At 36.9% G+C, this 19,188-nt stretch overlaps 1 protein-coding gene across 12 annotated transcripts in view; it reads right to left on the reverse strand.

Moving 5' to 3' along the window:
* FOCAD (focadhesin) overlaps positions 1-19,188 on the reverse strand; it is a 301,886-nt gene that overhangs the window by 88,876 nt on the left and 193,822 nt on the right. For all 12 annotated transcript variants that reach the window (XR_014076742.1, XR_014076743.1, XM_081569987.1 and 9 more), the window contains 3 exons: positions 17,945-18,083; positions 11,778-11,963; positions 4,379-4,500 (listed from right to left, as the gene is read on the reverse strand). Coding sequence is in view for 10 of the 12 variants with exons in the window: in XM_081569987.1 (XP_081426113.1) it covers positions 4,379-4,500; positions 11,778-11,963; positions 17,945-18,083 (447 nt within the window). In the remaining 2 variants the exon portion in view is untranslated. The remainder of the gene's footprint in view (positions 1-4,378; positions 4,501-11,777; positions 11,964-17,944; positions 18,084-19,188) is intronic.

Below are 19,188 nucleotides of genomic sequence, written 5' to 3' on the forward strand. Positions count from 1 at the left end.
GATATTACAAGGAAACCACAAAACCATATCTCTCATAGGTGCCAAGGTGCAAGAATCCTTAACAAAGTGTGTGTGTGCTAAGTTGCTCCAGTTGGGTTTGACTCTGTGTGACCCTATGGACTATATAGCCCACGAGGCCCCTCTGTCCATGGGATTCTCCAGGCAAGAATACTGGAGTGGGTTTCAGTGTCCTCCTCCATGGGATCTTCCCAACTCAGGGATTGAACTCACATCTCTTATATGTCTTATGCATTGGCAGGATGCATACCACTAGGATCACCTGGGAAGCCCCCTAACAAAATATTACTAGCAAACCAAATTCAGCAATAAATAGGATACTATATTACAATCAAGTGGAGTTTATCCTAGGAATGCAGATTTGGTTCACATTAGAAAAATTAATCAAAATAATTCATCCTACTAACCAATGAAAAAAGTATATAATCATTTCAACAAATGTAGAAAATATCCATTTGACAAAATTCAACATCTATTTGTGATTAAAAAACCAAACTTACCAATTTAGGAATAAAGGAAACTTCATCAACCTAATACAGAATATCCATAAAATCTCTATACTAACAGTAAATATAACATCATATGTAATGTTAAGCATCCTGAATGCTTTCGCCAAGACTATTTTGTTAACAAAATAAGAATGTCTGCTCTCACCACTTCTGTTCAACCATACCAAAGGGCCCTAGACAGTGAAATTAGGCAAGAAAAAGAAATCAAAGGCATACAGATTGGAAAGAAAAACACTAAGACCATTTCTATTCACAGACAACATTGCAATGAAAATCAAAAAGAATCTACAAAAAAGCTACAAGAATATATAAGTGGGTAGAGTAAGGCCATAAAAAGTATCAATTATATGTTTATATTTTAGCAATGAACAGTCTGAAATAAAGACAAACCAAAAAACAGTCTAATTGCCCTAGCATAAAAATACTTAGGGATGTGCAGTACTTATTAAATTTAGCAAAATAGGTGCAAGATTTGTAGTAAGAAAACAATAAAACACTGACATAAAATAATGGAGAAATATACCTTGCATACTGGTTGAAAAACTCGATATTATTAAGATATCAGTTCTCTCCCAGACTGATACACAAATTCAATGCATTTGTAACCAAAATTACAGCAGGTTTTTAAAATAGTTTCTCAAAGCTGACTTAAGATTTCTGTGGAGACTTTGGGATCAACATGTACACACTGTTATATTTAAAGTGGATAATCAACAAGGACCTGCTATATAGCACAGGGAACTCTGCTCAGTGTTATGTGGCAGCTTGGATGGGACAGGGGTTTGGGGGAAAATGGATACGTGTATATATATGGTGGAGTCCCTCTGCTGTCCACCAAAACTATCACATTGTTAATTGGCTATACTCCAATATAAAATTTAAAAAATGTGGACTCATGGTTGATGAGGGCTGAGATGTGAGGAAAATGGAGAGTGCCTGCTAATGGGTATAGAGTTACTTTACATTGTGATGAAAATATTCTAAAATTGACTGTGGTGATTGATGGCTATACATCTCTGTGTATATACTAAAACCATTGACTTGCACACATTCAATGAGTGAATTTTACAGTCTATAAATTATACCTCATTTTTTAAAAATTAAAAAAGATAACATGGAAAAAAAAGAAAACAGCAAGTTTTTGAGACTTTGGATAAGACAAAAAGCAAGAAAAACTTGATAAATTCTGTAAAACTGAAGAGACACTCTTCAAAAGACACTGTTACGGAAATAAAAAGACAAGTTGCATGTGCAAGACACATTTCTAATTAAGAAAAAACCAAACTTATATCCAGAATATATAAAGAATTCTCATTTGAAAACAAAAACCTGGATTTAAAATGGGCAAAAGAACACAACACTCCATGATGTGAATAAATACATGAAAAGAAGCTCAACATCAGTAGTCATTAAAAAAACACAAATTAAAAACCACGAAAGGAAAACCACTAACCACTATGAGAACTGCTAAATTTTAAGAACTGACCATACTGAGCACTGGCAAGGAGGGAGAGCAACCAGAACTTCCTTATGCTGCTGGTGGGCATTCAAAGTGGGGCAGTCACTGGAAAAACAGTTGGGTTTTCATCTTCACTCACCAAAAGACCTAGTGATTCTACTTGTATGTAGTTATTTACTCAAGAGAAATTAAAATAGATGTCCACATATACACCTGTATAGTAATGTTTATAGCAGCTTTAGTCATAATCTGAAAGAAGTAGAAACAACCCAAATGTCCATCCATGGGTAAATAAACAAATTGAAACTATGGTGACAGACTTTAAAAATAAGACAGAATCAAGAACTGTGAAATCATACTTTTTGGGTTCAATTTCCAGGCTCTTCTACTTGTGTGTATCAAGTACATAAACAGTACCAACCTCACAGTGTGAATATAGAGATTAAATGAATTAACATATGCACAGCAAACTTTAAAGTGCCTGAGTTGGTTACGAGTTATTATTATTGCAATTGTTATTCTCATTAACTAGCTCTTAAAATTTTTATTATTTGTTGCCAGATACTCTGAGAAACTGCTTGGCTCATTCTCTATCTCTGCCTTTTTAAAAAATGAATTATAGTAAGCAGAAGATAAATCCAACCCAAAATTCGGCAGAATTCTGTCTAATGCATCTTCCAAGTGACTCCTAAAATTATGATCTTTTCTCATCTCTTTGAAATTTTCTAGGCATTCTATAATACAAGCAACAAGTATCATAACTCAAATATTTTCTCTGTTCACATCTAAGGTACACCTCACAAGCCCTGATACCATTTGCTTAATTTATCAGATGTCTTCTGCCACCCCTACATTAACACTTTTCCTTGTTTCTGTTATGATGAAAGTGCAAGTGTTAGTCATGCAGTTGTGTTTGACTCTTTGCGATTGCAAGGACTGTAGCCCGCCAGGCTCCTCTGTCCATGAGAATTTCCAGGCAAGAATACTGGAATGGGAAGCCATTCTCTTCTCTATCTGTTATGATAGCGACTTTTAAATTCAGGCTTCCCTTAATAGTTAACATGTTGGTTATCCATGTTAAGTACACAGCTTTAAAGCACAAAAAAAGTACCAAATCTCTTTCTTCTCCATAACAATGAATAAGATAATAGGGAGAACAAATCTAGAAACTACCTACTGTTTTTCTTCGCTTATGAAATGAAACCTCTCTTCTTCCCAGAGAAATACTACTCTCCCCAGATTTTCCTTCCTTTGTTAGTTAAAGACAGTGTATTAAACAAAGATTTACATAATTTCAATTCTAACCAAATATATAAAACTAATATGGGTAGCATAGGTGGGTCTTTAATAATCTGACTATGCTGGACTTCCCTCGAGGTCCAGGGGTTCAGACTCCATGCTTCTACTGCAGGGCAGGAAGATCCCACATGCTCCGTGGTGTGGTCAAACAAATAAACAAACAAAAATCTGACTATGCTAATTGGTGGCAACTGGTAAGACACACAATATTATCAAATCAAATAAGTGATACCAATATTTATAAATTATGCACCAAAATAAGATTTAACGCAAACATATTATAGAAGGACTATCATTACCTCAAACCTTTAAAATTTTTATAATTCATACATTTTCATTTATACCTGTTATATACAGGTATACTTATGTATATACTTATGTCTAAATTATATGAAATAAACCTCTTGGTTGTGATATTTTGCTTTGTTATTCATTCATACAGTTTAACCTATATACACCTGAATGAGTAACTGTCATAAAATTAAAAAAAACAAAAAACCCCCACAGGTTTCCCAAGTGCTTTCCAACTTCTTTCTTCCCTCTGGTATTGTACACTCTGTAATGATCAGATTTCAAGCAACACCTAATGGCATCACATAATTTTATTTTAAGAGCAGCATAAAAGAAAAGTAAATAAACAATAAAATCAAAGGGTTTCCCTTCCTCCAACACAATTATTTACTGTTAATTTCCAATATTCACAAGATATAAATAGTGGTGCCTTACATACTTCCAAAGGATTACAATTAAGAAATAGGTTAGATTATTTCTTGAAATAATAAATTGGCATTTATTCTGAACAAAGGCAATTAAATATTGATAAATAAACCAAAGATACTACTAGATACTTTCCTAGATACTACTCTCTAACAGGCTGAGCCCTAAGGGAAACATGCCGGTTTCTTTGAGAAGTACATCAAAATACTACAGTTGGATCAAATATTTTGGTTGTCTTTAAAAGCCACTTTCGTTATGAATAATAGAAGAATTATTTCCAAACACACGCTAAATTTCATCACCATAAACCAAAGGAGGGAAACCCCAAAGCATATACAACAAGAAGCACTGTTTCAGAGAACGGAGAGGTACCTACCTCATGCACTAGAGCAAGTGAGGTCTGCTTGAAACTTCGCCCTCTACTGGCCATCAGTCGGTTCAATGGTTTGCCATCTTTACTCTGATACATTGAAATATCATAACAAAATAACATACCACCTTAAAAAAAAGAAATATAAAAACGTTGCTTATGGAAAAACTTCATTAATTAGGTTCTCAGTAGTCGGTATTCAATCTGGATAGAGACACTTAGAAGTTAAAAGAATATGCTAAGCAAATTATTATTTTTTTTAACTGTTGGTACAGGAAAGAAAAAACAGAAGAGCTATAAGAAGTTACCGTCTTGAAACTACAGAGGAGTCTTTTTCATTTGTAAATAAATGAAAAAATTTCAAATCATGTTTATTTTAAATTTTGTGAACTGTTACTTCTAGAGATTCTATTAACTTTCCTTAAAAAATAAATCTCAATTAAATAGAAATGCTTACGCATGCCAGTCTTTGTGAACTCCTGATAATATGGGTTCCTTTAGTTTACACCCATAGTGGACTAGTTTTCCATCATACCTATACTCACATACATTCACTTCCCTTTTTCCTCCCCTCCTCCATCTGTTACCCTTCTCCCAATCCTTCCTACACTGCTTAACTAAACTGAACTTCCAGCATTAGCTGACCCCATGTCAGTTAAAAAGCAAAGGCAGCGCAGCACTGTTTATAATAGCCAGGACATGGAAGCAGCCTAGATGCCCATCAGCAGACGAATGGATAAGGAAGCTGCGGTACATATACACAATGGAATATTACTCAGCCATTAAAAAGAATACATTCGAATCAATTCTAATGAGTGGATGAAACTGGAGCCTATTATACAGAGTGAAGTAAGCCAGAAAGAAAAACACCAATACAGTATACTAACACATATATATGGAATTTAGTAAATCGGTAAAGATAACCCTGTATATGAGACAGCAAAAGAGACACAGAAATATAGAACAGTCTTTTGGACTCTGTGGGAGAGGGTGAGGGCAGGACGATATGGGAGAATGCCACTGAAGCATGTAAATTATCATATGTGAAACGAATCGCCAGTCCAGGTTCGATGCATGATACAGGGTGCTCTAGGCTGGTGCACTGGGATGACCCAGAGGGATGGGATGGGGAGGAAGGTGGGAGGGGGGTTCTGGAAGGGGAACACATGTACACCCATGGTGGATTCATGTCAATGTATGGCAAAACAAATACAATATTGTAAAGTTAAAAAATAGATAAATAAATTAAAAAAAAAAAAAGCCCAAATGAACTTACAGCATAAAAAAAAAAAAAAGCAAAGGCAGGCAGCCAAACACTAGAGTATGAGTTAGGGTAGTCTTGGACCTTATCTGGGTAATTCTGAGCCAATGAGAAGATATATTCAAGGACTAGGATACTAAAACAGAAAAAATTACCTTTAAAAATATCTCTTCCTGAAGTATAAGAGAGAAGAGTGCACATAAGCATACTGCTCAATGGGTTTTTACAAACTGAACAAAAGTGTAATCAGCACCCAGATCAAGAAGCAAAACATTGTTAACATCTTAGAAGCCCTTCCTCATGTCTCATTCCAATCACGTCCACCCTCAGCCCAAAGATAACAACTTTCTAGCAACCTTTTTTTCATACTGTGGTACTTTACATAACTGAAATCAGGCTGTACACTTTTCTATCTGACTTCTTTCACTTAACATAATCATTGTGAGAATCATTCATATTGTTATTGGCAGTCGTAGTATATGTATTGTCATTACTGAATAACACTCCATAGTGTGCACATACCACAATTTTACTGTCAATAGGCATTTAGATAGCTTCTATCCCTTCTACAGGGGATCTTTCCCACCCAGGAATCGAATGGGGGTCTCCTGCACTGCAGGTGGATTCTTTACCAGCTGAGCTACCCGGGAAGCTCAGCAACTAAAATAAGTTTAGGGCTACACAAATAATGCTTCAGTGAACATTATTATGTCTTTTGGTGACTTTATTTGGGCTTATTCCTAAGAAGGAAATAGGTAGGTAACAGAGTATGAATTTATTCACTAAAAATTGTCTCAAGTGGTTCTACTAACCTACATTCCCAGCAGCAGTTCTGTTTACTCCACATATTTATCAGTACTTTGTATTTTCCACTTTTTTTTCATCTTAGCCATACTGTTAGGTCTGCTGCGGTATCTTACTGTGGTTTTAATTTGCATTTCTCAGATGACTAATGAAGTTGATCATCTAATCAGACATTTGTATACCCTCTTTTTTTTAAAAATTTTAATTGGAGGTGAATTACTCTACAATATTGTGGTGGTTTTTGCCATATATTTACATGAATCAGCCATGGGTGTACATGTGTTCCCCATCCTGAACCCCCTCCCCCTTCCCTCCCCATCCCATCCCTCAGGGTCATCCCAGTGCACTAGCCCTGAGCACCCTGTCTCAGGCATCGAACCTGGACTGGAGATCTATTTCACATACGGTAATATACATGTTTCAATGCTATTCTCTCAAATCCTCCCACCCTCACCTTCTCCCACAGAGTCCAAAAGTCTGTTCTTTACATCTGTGTCTCTTTTGCTGTCTCAAATATAGGGTCATCATTACCATCTTTCTAAATTCCATATATATATGTGTTAATATACTGTGTACACCCGCTTTTTGAAGGGTAAACTCAATTCTTTTCCCTGTTTTTCAATTGTGTTTTTCTTATTGATTTTTTAAAATGCTTTACATATTCTAGATACAAGTTCTTATCAGATACATGTCTTAAAAATACTTTCTTGTATTCTGTGCCTTGCCTTTTCACTCTCTTAATGGTATACTTTAATACATGTTCGTGATTTTAATATAATTTGTTATTTTTCAAAAAGATCATCCCTTTTCTCTATAGCACCACAGTATTACTTTTGCAACAAATCTAGTGACCTTGTATATGTAGGTCTGTTTCTGTACACTCCATATTCTTCCACTAGTCAGTTGGCCTGTCTTTGCACCAATATCACACTGTCAATTATCGTGGTTTCATAATAGGTCTGGATATCTGGTAATGTATATCCTCCTATTTTGTTTTTGTTCTCCAAGCTTACCTTGGTAAGCTTATTGGTATTTTGCAGTTTCACACAAATTTTAGAATCAGTCTGTCAGTCTACAAAAACCTACTGGAATGTGGATTGGGCCTGGGTTGAAACTACATATTAGCTTGGAGAGAGTTGACATTTTTACAGCATGGTGTCTTCTGGCCCATAAACACTGTATATAACTCAATTTATTTGAATTTCTTTAACTTTTCTCCATAATATTTTATAGCATACAGTATAAGGATTTTACACAATTCTTGTTAAATTTATTCTGGGTACTTGATGGGTTTTGGTACCAGTATAAATGATACAATTTTTAAGTTTCATTTTTGTTATATACATACAAATACACAATTCATTTTTATATGATCTTTGTACACAGTAATCTTAATTCATTTATTAATCCTAATTATTCTGCAGATTATTTTGGATTTTCTATGTATACAATCATGTCATCATCAAATAATGACTACTTTATCTCTTCCTTTCTAATCTGTATGACTTTTATTTCTTTTTCTCAGCTCATTACACTAGCTATGGCTTCCATTACAATACTGAATAATAGTGGTAACAACATGCATCCATATCTTTTCCCCAATCTCAAGGAGTGAAAGTTTCATTATTTCAGCATTAAGTACAAAGATGGCATTGTAGATGTTCTTTATCAGAATAAAAGAAGTTCTATTCAGAGCTTAATGAGAGTCTTTTATGTAACATGAATAGGAGCTAAGTTTTTCAAAGGCTTTTTCTACATCTATTGAGGTCATCTAAAGATTATACTGCCTTTTTGCTGTTAATGTAATAAATTATATTGATTTTCAAACATTAAATTAACCTCACTAATTACTATTTATTTTCCTTTGTATGTACTGCTGAATTCCATTTTCTAACATATTTTGGGGAGATTTTCACAACTATGTTCATGGAAAAGAGTGGCTTTTAATATTCCCTTCTGATATTCAGTATTAAGGTTATGCTGACCTCATCTAGAGGGTTCTTTTTTTTCCTCCTATATTAGAGTTTATAAAGATCCCTGTTATTTCTTTCTTAATTTTTTTGAAAAATTCACCAACGAAGCATCTGCACCTAGGGTTTCTTTGTGGCAAGGTTCTTAAAGACTCAATTTCTTTAATACTAATACTAATACCCAATTTCAAAGTATTCATATAGTCTAGCCTGCTTTCTGTCACTTCTGCAAAGTTTTATATTTTGATGAACTTCTACATCTTATCTAAATGTGAAATTCATTGGCTAAAAGTTCTTCATAATATTTTTTTTTTGAATGCTGTGGGGTCTGAAGTGCTGTCTCCTTTGTTGTTCCTAGTATAGGTAATCTATATTTCTCTATTTTTCTGTCCAGACTTACAATGGTTTTATCAATTCTTTTAAACTTTCCAAAGAGTCAACTTTTGGCTTTGCTGATTTTCTTTATTTTATATGTTTTCTATTTTCATTGATTTTTATTCTTATATTTATTATTCTTCCTTTATAATTTAAGTTTAATTCACTGCTATTTTCCATTTTTCTTGAAATAGAAGCTTTAATTATCATTGCTTTTCTTTCCTTTTTTTTTTTTTTCAGTATATGCTTTAAAGGTATGAATTTCCCACTAACACTGTTTTAGTTGCATCCCACAAGTTGTAATTTGGCTTATTTCCATTATCATTCAGTTCAAAATATTTTCTGATCTCCATTTTGATTTTTCCTTTGATCCATGGATGATCTAAAGTATATTATTCAATTTCCAGGCTAGTGGAATTTCCAGGCTAGCTATCTCTTTATTAGTTTTAGCTTAATCCCATTGCTATCGGAGAAGGCAATGGCACCCCACTCCAGTACTCTTGCCTGGAAAATCCCATGGACGGAGGAGCCTGGTAGGCTGCAGTCCATAGGGTCACTGAGAGTTGGACACGACTGAGTGACTTCACTTTCCCTTTTCACTTTCATGCATTCGAGAAGGAAATGGCAACCCACTCCAGTGTTCTTGCCTGGAGAATCCCAGGGACGGGGGAGCCTGGTGGGCTGCCGTCTATGGGGTCACACAGAGTCGGCCATGACTGAAGTGACTTGGCAGCAGCAGCAGCAGCAGCAACTTTGCTATCTGAGGACAGAGTCAATGACTTCAATATTTTGAAATTTCTTGAAGTTTATGATCTGCCATATGATCATTCTGATAAGTTGCCAATGTACAGTTTGTTTGTGTGTGTGTTAAGTCACTTTAGTCATGGCCGACTCTTGGCGACGCCATGGACTATACAGGCCACCAGGCCCCTCTGTCCATGGGGACTTTCCAGGCAAGAATAATGGACTGGGTTGCCATTTCCTCCTCCAGGTTGCCATTTCCTTCCTACCAGTGTACATAAAGAAATCTTAAAAATCAACAAGAAGACAAATAACCCAATGTACAGTTTAAAAGCATACAAATTATATCACTATAAGATACAATGTTCCATGCATCACTTAAGTAAAGTTTGTTCACAGTATTGTTCATATATTTTGTGAACTTGATTTTTTATCTGCTTATTCATCAAGTCATTGAAAAAGATGTTTTAGAGTTTCCTACTAGTATTGTGGATTTGTCTATTTAGTTTAGAACTAACTGAAAAACTATATTTTTTGTCATGTAGTTTGAACTCTGCTATTTTGTGTACACTGATTAGAATTGTGATGCCTTCCTGATACACTGACTGCTTAATCTCCATGAAATATTCCCTTCCTTTCTAGTTTCTTCCTTTTTCAAATGCCTAGAACCTTTCCCCTGTACACTGAATAGTAATGAAAGAACCACAGAAATTCTAAATGATGTTATTTTTTATCTGAGAGGAGTTTCTCCTCTGTTAGGCAGAGTGAAGGACTGATCATCTCAACTGAATTGGGGATTTAACTGAGCCAGGCTTGATTATAGCTTTGGTAAACCTCAGTCTACCTCTAGTTCAACCCTGTTTCTAGGGCACACCTTCTTCAAGATTTTCAACTGACAGCCTAACCGGTCTTTGACTTTTCAATATGGGAAGATTATGGGAGATTCAGAGATTTACTTCTGTCCTCAGAAGTTTTCAGGTTACCTTTTAAATTCCCATCCCACAAAGCTTCAAAATTTGACAAATATCTTAAGGGAGAAACATGCTGTGTGCTTGAAGCCCCTACAGCTCAGTTTTGTCACGAAGGTTACCACAAAAAGGTCAAGATCTCTGTTGGTTTCTCTGCCTCCTGTACCACCCTCTTGTTAAGGTCAAGCCTGAATTTCAGCCTCTCACTGAGGCTAAAATGAATAAAGGCAACCAGGTGAAAAGATCTGTGGCTCTCCAGCATCAATTCACTATTTGTGTACTTGGTTTTCAGGTCCACTCTCCTAGTCAGTCTTTGTTTTCCAAGTACCATAAGACTGGAGACCACTGCCTTTCAGAAGCATCAGCCTAGTTCTTTAACTTTCAGTGCAAACTCAAAACTCACCAAATATCTTAAGAGGAAAATCTCCAGTTTGTCACCTATATTAGTTAGAATCTTCAGAGAAACAGAACTAACAAGATATGTATAGATATAGATATGTAGATAAGCAAGTAGAGATTTTTTTATAGCAATTGATTCACAAGAATTTTGAGGCTGAGAGGTCCCATAATCTCCTGTCTGCAAACGAGAAAACCAGGAAAGCCAGTGGTATAATTCAGTCTGAATCAGAAGCCCAAGAACCAGGAGCACCACTATCCAAAGGCAGAAGATGGATCTCCCAGCTTCACTCTTCCTCTGTCTTTTTGTTCTATTCAGATCTTCAATGGATTGGATGTTGCCGACCCACACTGCTCAGGGTGACCTTTACTCAGTCTACTGACTCAAATGCTAACCTCTTCTGGAAACTCACTTACAGACACACTCAGAAATCATATTTACCAGTTATCTGAGCATCATTTAGCCCAATTAAGATGATACATAAAATTAATCACCACATCACCCTAGTCCCTTGACACCACTAAAAGCTTTACCGGTTTTTCTATCCTCCAACAGGCCTCTGCCTGAGCCAATTCCCAGTCCCAGTTCACAACCAAAATCAGTGAACATCCCCTATGAGGTGGGGGCCAGTGGGTGGGGAAGGGAACAATCTAAAATATCTAAAATGTTTCCCCTATTCTGTAATTTCAGTCTATCTCTTCTTTGCTTTTATAATGTCTTTGCTTCTGCAGTTCTCTAAATGGCTTTAACATGTGATTCATGTTTGTAATTTATCCAGTCTAGATGTGAGCAGCAGCAGCAATGCCTTTCCATGCCCAATCACATCCTACTCGGAAGAGAAACTTAAATCGGTACATTAAAAACCTATACATTGATCTATTGTGCTTACCCGCAAGGCCAGGTTTCAAACCTGGCTGCTTGTTTGTTTCATACATTTTCAACATAAAATTGGGGATTCCTGCTACAGTCTTTCCTTGATCTAAGCGGGCAGCTCCTTTCAATGCAGAGTGATACACCCCACGAGGCATATTCACCATTTCTTGCTTCACAAGTGATGTAAAAAATTCCTCCAAAGCTGAAAGAAATAAAAGGAGATCAAAAGTAGATATCATATGCTAGAAGAGGAACATTCATTCTTAAGTCATATACACACATCCACAAAAACAACAACTTAGCTATATTTTAGATCAAATTTCATGAAGTAAAAGAACAAGTCTTGATTCTCATACCTTTCTTAGTCTTCCTAAAACCAGAACATGGCACTCAGTTATGCAAGTTTAAAAACCTGGTCATTCTTAATTCCTTTTTCTCATGGTTTTTATATGTAATTCATTAGCAAGTCCTCTTAGATCTATCTATAAAAATATATCTCAAATCCACCCCTTTCCATTTTTACTGCTACTTGCCCAGTCATTATCTTCTCTCTTTCTCATCTGTATGAATTTAAAAACTAGTTTCTTGATTGTTCTCCTCATGACCACTCCTCCGAACCACCCTCTGTCTAGAAGCTAGAATTTTATGTCATTTCCTTCTCTAACACCTTCCAGTGTTTTCTCACTGTATATAGAATGACATCAAAACTTCTAGAAATGATCAAGGCTTTCTATGACCTGGCCCCCAACTCTCCTTCTGACTACATCTCTACCACCTGCCTTCCTTCCTAGCTATGTTAAGGGCACATTTTCACATGGGCTTTACTCCATTCCTCAACAACACAAAGCTCATACCTAAGTCAAGGCCACTGCACTTGCTATTCCTTCTACCTGGAACACACTAATCCTTGATTGCCATGTGACTGGCTCTTTCTTATCATTTAGAAAGAGCCTTTTATGACTGTCCTTCATTCTGTAGTAATATCAGTACACTTATTTTTAAAAACTAATTCATTATTTATTTGTGTTCCTTCTAATTAAGCCCAAGATCCTTATTGCTTGACATCTTTGCTTATTATAAGGAAATAGAGTGATCCAGGATCAGACGACAACAGGATATTCAAGCAAAATACTTGATTAACACTATAGGTTTATATTCAAGTGTTATTTTCCCGAGGACCACTAGAGGTTGCCCAATGCAGAACAAAAACAAAATAAATAAATAAATAAATAAATAAAGCTAAACAAATCATAAGGGAAACAAAAAAGGCAACCACTACATGTGCCTCTTATTATAGGAAGAAAAAGCAAGAGTCCACCTACCTAAACTAGAATTTCATTCTGAACAGGTCTAAATATCCCCTTTCAATGACCACAATTAAATTAAAGGCAACAAACACTCACCGGAACATGGGTTACATACCCGGTTCTGTCATTCTTATATGGAACCTTTCTAGGCACAACCAAGCTTCTCCATTCAAAGTCCAGAGAACACCTATGTAGTAAGTTTCCCATTTTCCCCTCCAGATCCACCTTCCCAACCCTGCTCTGTGCCCTGGAAGAATAACCTTTCACAACAGCATCACCAGGCTCCCTTGTCCTCTGGCTTTCAGCTGGCTTCACTCAATGGGAGATGCTGGTAGGAGATCAGAGGGTGAGAACAGAGGTGAGGGCATGTTACTCCCTAGACATCCTCCTGCAGGACTGCTCCAGGTTGCCTGTATCCCTCTTTTGAAGGTCCTGACTCCCCTTAGGCAGCCCTATTTATGACACAGAAGCTCTCTCTTATTCTCGTAACTATTACCTTCCCTTACCTCTTCAGGCTGAGAGACATTTGCCATTCTGAGATGATCCACCACTGCTTGTGAATTTTCTTTAACCTTGACAGCACACCTTTAAGCAGTCCTTTATTAAACTCTTGACTATTCCCTCTGAATTTCCTGTGAAGACCCTGACCAGTATGTCATCTGAATGAAAAATGTGGGTAATATGCCTTGGCAGGTCACATACCCCAAATCCTATATACATGAGCACATGGATGACGGCTTCAAGCCAGGGAGGATTCTAGACTTTTCAGGATGTACCTAAGAATTATATGCTTGTGAGGACAGAAGGCATCCTATTCTGGTAAAAGATAATATATGTCAAGAGATAAGTACACATCTCCACATAGACTAACCCAGGAATGAAAATTTGTCCATTTGTCAGGCACTTCAGAGAACTAAGGACTCGCAAATAATTCCAGGCCTGAGAGCAGTTTAAATGAAAGTAAAATACCATGGATGCAACTGACATGTACAGTACCATCTGTCCCAGTCCTTGAAAAAGCTAGCAACTACGAATGTTCCCCTTTGTCTTTGAACCTTGCCCTAGTCTCTTCCTTCCAGATGATCAAGTGAGGATATGAAAAGAGCTGAAAATCTGTAGGACACAGAGTGTTAGATATAAACCAAATGTCTTCCAGCAGATGAGGACATAGACCAACTATGGTACATTTTATGTGTGTGCTAAGTCGGTTCAATCGTGTTTGACTCTTTGTGGCCCCGTGGACTATAGTCTGCCAGGCTCCTCTGTCCAAGGGATTCTCCAGGGAAGAACACTGGAGTGGGTTGCTGTGCCCTTCTCCAGGGGATCTTCCTGACCCAGGGATCGAACCTGCGTCTCTGACAATTCCTGCATTTGTAGGCGGGTTCTTTACTGCTAATGCCACCTGGGTACATCTCAAAATGGAATATTACTTAGCAATAAAAAAGAGCAAATTGATACAGATAACTACTTGGATGGGTCTTAGATATTACACTGAGCTTTTTTAAAAAGCTAATTCTCAAAACTTATATACTGTAAAAAAAAAACTAATGAAATCCGAGAAGGTCTATAGTTTAGTTAACAGTATGAAAGTGAATTCCCTGGTATTAATAATGAACTAAAGTTATGTGAGATGTTATCAATGGGACTAGCTGGGGAAGTTCAGTTCAGTTCAGTTGCTCAGTTGTGTCCAACTCTTTGCGACCCCATAAATTGCAGCACGCCAGGCCTCCCTGTCCATCACCAACTCCCGGAGTTTACCCAAACCCATGTCCATCGAGTCAGTGATGCCATCCAACCATCTCATCCTCTGTCGTCCCCTTCTCCTCCTGCCCCCAATCCTTCCCAGCATTAGGGTTTTTTCCAATGAGTCAACTCTTTGCATGAGGTGGCCAAAGTATTGGAGTTTCAGCTTCAACATCAGTCCTTCCAATGAACACCCAGGACTGATCTCCCTTAGGATGGACTGGCTGGATCTTCTTGCAGTCCAAGGGACTCTCAAGAGTCTTCTCCAACACCACAGTTCAAAAGCATCAATTCTGCGGCACTCAGCTTTCTTCACCGTCCAACTCTCACATCCACACATGACCACAGGTAAAACCATAGACTTGACTAGACGGACCTTTGTTGGCAAAGTAATGTCTCTGCTTTTAAATATGCTATCAAGGTTGGTCATAACCTTCCTTCCAAGGAGTAAGCGTCTTTTAATTTCATGGCTGCAATCACCATCTGCAGTGATTTTGGGGCCCAAAACAATAAAGTCTGACACTGTTTCCACTGTTTCCCCATCTATTTCCCATGAAGTGATGGGACCAGATGCCATGATCTTAGTTTTCTGAACGTTGAGCTTTAAGCCAACTTTTTCACTTTCCTCTTTCACTTTCATCAAGAGGCTCTTTAATTCTTCTTCACTTTCTGCCATAAGCGTGGTGTCATCTGCATATCTGAGGTTATTGATATTTCTCCCGGCAATCTTGATTCCAGCTTGTGTTTCTTCCAGCCCAGCGTTTCTGATAATGTACTCTGCATATAAGTTAAATAAGCAGGGTGACAATATACAGCCTTGACGTACTCCTTTTCCTATTTGGAACCAGTCTGTTATTACTCTCTAATTTTGCAACTTCTTATAAGTCTAAAATTATTTAAAAAAATCCTTTACAGCATACCAGTAACATCCCTATTTAAAGTAATTCAAATCACTGGATTTACTTTGCAACTTCTTTTGTGTTCACTTGAAAGGAATAAGAGAAGAAAGGGCCAGGATTAGCTTACATTCAGTGCAATTCAGTCTTCTGCCTGCCGTACCTAGAGACTTAAAATATATCATCCACCCTGTACTGAGGTTGTACATCTCTAAGGCAGTGCCTTTTCCTGGTTCTTACAATCACAGGGAATACAAGGCAATGAAAAATGAAGAACTTTGCTCGTGGTGACATGGTCTGCCAGACACAGTCAGCCTTTAGATCATTCATCTGACTGACTCTAATTATTGAATTTGCTCAAATAGATACGGTTAATCTCAACTCCTCCCCTTCTTCCTTAGGGACAGATACTAGTAAATATCAAATACAAACATGCAGAAGAGCCAGTTAACGGCCATCACAGCTCTGGACATACTGAGTGGACAGAAACAACAGTATACCTCGGCCACACACATCTCACCCCTTCTCCTGCTTCTAATACCACGCGACTAGAGTAAGGGTCCATTTAAGAGGGAACAACGGCATTTAAAAAGCCCAAGAGGACTTTGAACTCTTCGGTTATCTGGGTATATAGGCGGAACTTTGGATAACTGGAGGCTTTTTTCTTCTTTGGACTCACTATTAACCACAGGGGATTTGGGAGGTCCTAGACTCTGAGGAGCCTTGAGATAAGAAGTGGGGATGAACAGGAGAAAGAAAATGGCAACAAGTCTTTGAGGCTTGTACCGGACATAAGGGGGAAAGAAAAGATGAACTCTAAGGTGTACCGTTCGGTTTTCTCTAATGAAAGGAGGCAGGACTTAGGGACAGAAGCATGCTTTAGCAATAAACACTAGAATGCATTTGGTTGAATTCCTCAGGGATCTCCATGTAGGATGAAACCAAGGATAAAAACGTCTAACATGGGACTTCCCTGGTGGTCCTGTGGCTAAGACTCTGTGCTCCCAATGAGGGCGCCTGGGTTCGACTCCTGGTTAGGGAACTAGATCCCACATTTCGCAACTGAGAGTTCACATGCCACAACTAACAGATCCCGCACGCCACAACTAAAGACCTGATGCAGTCAAATTAATTAATTAAATATTTTTTAAAACCACCAAAAAATCTCTAACATTATAGGCTAGTGAGATTATAAAATGAGAAGACTAAGATCATTAGTGAGAAGACAAAGATGACATTTCGTGTGTTTACTGAACTTAATTTTTACATCCATGAATATTTAGGGTAGATTTGGGACAGAACAAGGTAAAATGTTGTACCTTGTAATTGGAATAATTGGATATAATTAGAATGATTATTTAAGAGTCAAGGTCCTATACACTTTATATCAAAACTAAATGACCATATAACTTAATCTATTTTTAAAAAGCATTAATGGATGATTCTCAAATATTGGTACCACCATTTCTTTAGAGTAATTCTAAAGGAAGAACATGTTTCTAATGATGAAGTGAAGTGAAAGTCACTCAGTCATGTTTGACTCTTTGCAACCTCTTGGACTGTAGCCTACCAGGCTCCTCTGTCCACAGAATTCTCCAGGCAAGAATACTAGAGTGGATAGCTATTCCCTTCTCCAGGGGATCTTCCTAACCCAGGGATTGAACCCAGGTCTCCCACATTATAGGCGGATTCTTCACCATCTGAGCCACCAGGGAAGCCCAAAAGCATATGATATCTTAGATCCCTGACCAGGGATTGAACCCACAGCCTCTGCATTAGAAGGTTGAGTCTTAACCACTGGACCGCCAGGAAATGTGATGAATCTACCCAGGAAATTCCTGAAGATTCTAATGATCTTTTCTTTCAGTTTATAAATAAGCTAAAGAACCATTTGAATCAGTGACTAAGAGTCCCACTGCAAATCTGTCTTGTAGAATAAATTTAACTTTTAAAATGAATTTAAATTTTCCAGTGAAAATGATTGTTTAAACTAGTTATCCAGTTTAATTTTAAGTCTAACATTTTTCAGTGTGTTTGGAACACCATACTATCTCAAGGAGTCTCTATGGGACACAGATGGAAAATAAGTATTTAAGACTAAAGTAAGCTAGACTATGCATACATCACAAAAGAGTACAATTAATCAGACAAGCAGGAAAAAAAAGCACAAAAAAATGCTAGCTTTTGTCCCACCAAATTGGACAAAAGTTGTTTTTTTTTTTAACCAGTTTTCCCACCTGGTAAAACTGAAGGAGCTGTGAGTGACAAAAGTTTGAGATAGCAAGAGCCAGGAATGGAAAGATCCACCTCTTTTTCATCACCCTCCTCATCTTCATCTTCATCTAGGTCATCAGGAGTTTGGATTTCTGGTCTTACCTGAAATGATAGAGAAGGTGATACTAAAACCTTTTACTTGCCCTTTTCAAAGTTCATTTAGATTCATTGCTCTACAATGTCAAAAGATCATTAAAATTGATTTTCAAAATCAATTCATTTTCAAATTAACTAAATGGCAAATTCTAATCATCTTATTAGATACACTCCCAGATCAATGTAAAGAACTAATGGTAATATAGTACGAAAATCATCATAAACCAGCATAAGCAATGATTACTAGAGAAAACTAATAAAAATTTTACACCATCAGATAATAAAATGCAAACACATTCAGTATATTGAACTTCTATGGTTTATAATTAAATATTTGCCTTGCCTTAAATAGTACCACATTTTTAAAAAAAATCTGTGATTTTAGCTATATTTCTATGATAAAGCTTAAAATCTTCTAGTAGGATATATAATAGAGATCAGGAAGACACAGAATGCTTTAGATGACTTATTGTTTGACTCTACAGTTTGTTGCAAGAGAATATAAAAACACTAAAATCTGTAATTGGTAGCTCTACTTTATTGTGTCTAACTTGCCATTTGAAGATTTGTGATTAGCTAGGTTTGTTTGAACCAAAAATTAAAAAGGTAGAAAGATTACCACTACTGTAATTTCCACAAAATATAACTGTCAAGCAATTAATTAAATTTTTAATACTTTCAATGACACACCATCGTCATGCCCGTGGAGATAATTAAGTATTAGGGGAGGAAATCAAAATATATAAAAGTGGTTGCTATAACCATAAAGTGCCAGAACCCAGTCATTACCATTAGTCTGTCTCCCAGAGTTATTTTTAGAAATAATTAACAATTCCTGCAGATTGCCTTCTTCATAGGTCCCCAAAGCACTATTCCATTTAGGAACTGCACAGAGTCAGGAAACTTGCAGGGGGATAAAAGAAAACAGAGATAAAATGTTTCTCAAGTATAATAACCTCAACTCTGATGAAGCCTTTCAACCATAACTAGTGTTCTTTTTTACTAGTGAAGGAGTGAAAGCAACCTGACTATCGAGTACTTTACAAGACAAGATTTAATTCTGATTCAATCTTGAGGACCTAATTCTCCAAGGACTGAGCTAGCCATAATT

This window comes from Giraffa tippelskirchi, chromosome 1 (assembly GCF_054371585.1).
Source record: "Giraffa tippelskirchi isolate mGirTip1 chromosome 1, T2T-mGirTip1v1.2.pri, whole genome shotgun sequence".
Classification (NCBI taxonomy): Eukaryota; Metazoa; Chordata; class Mammalia; order Artiodactyla; family Giraffidae; genus Giraffa; species Giraffa tippelskirchi.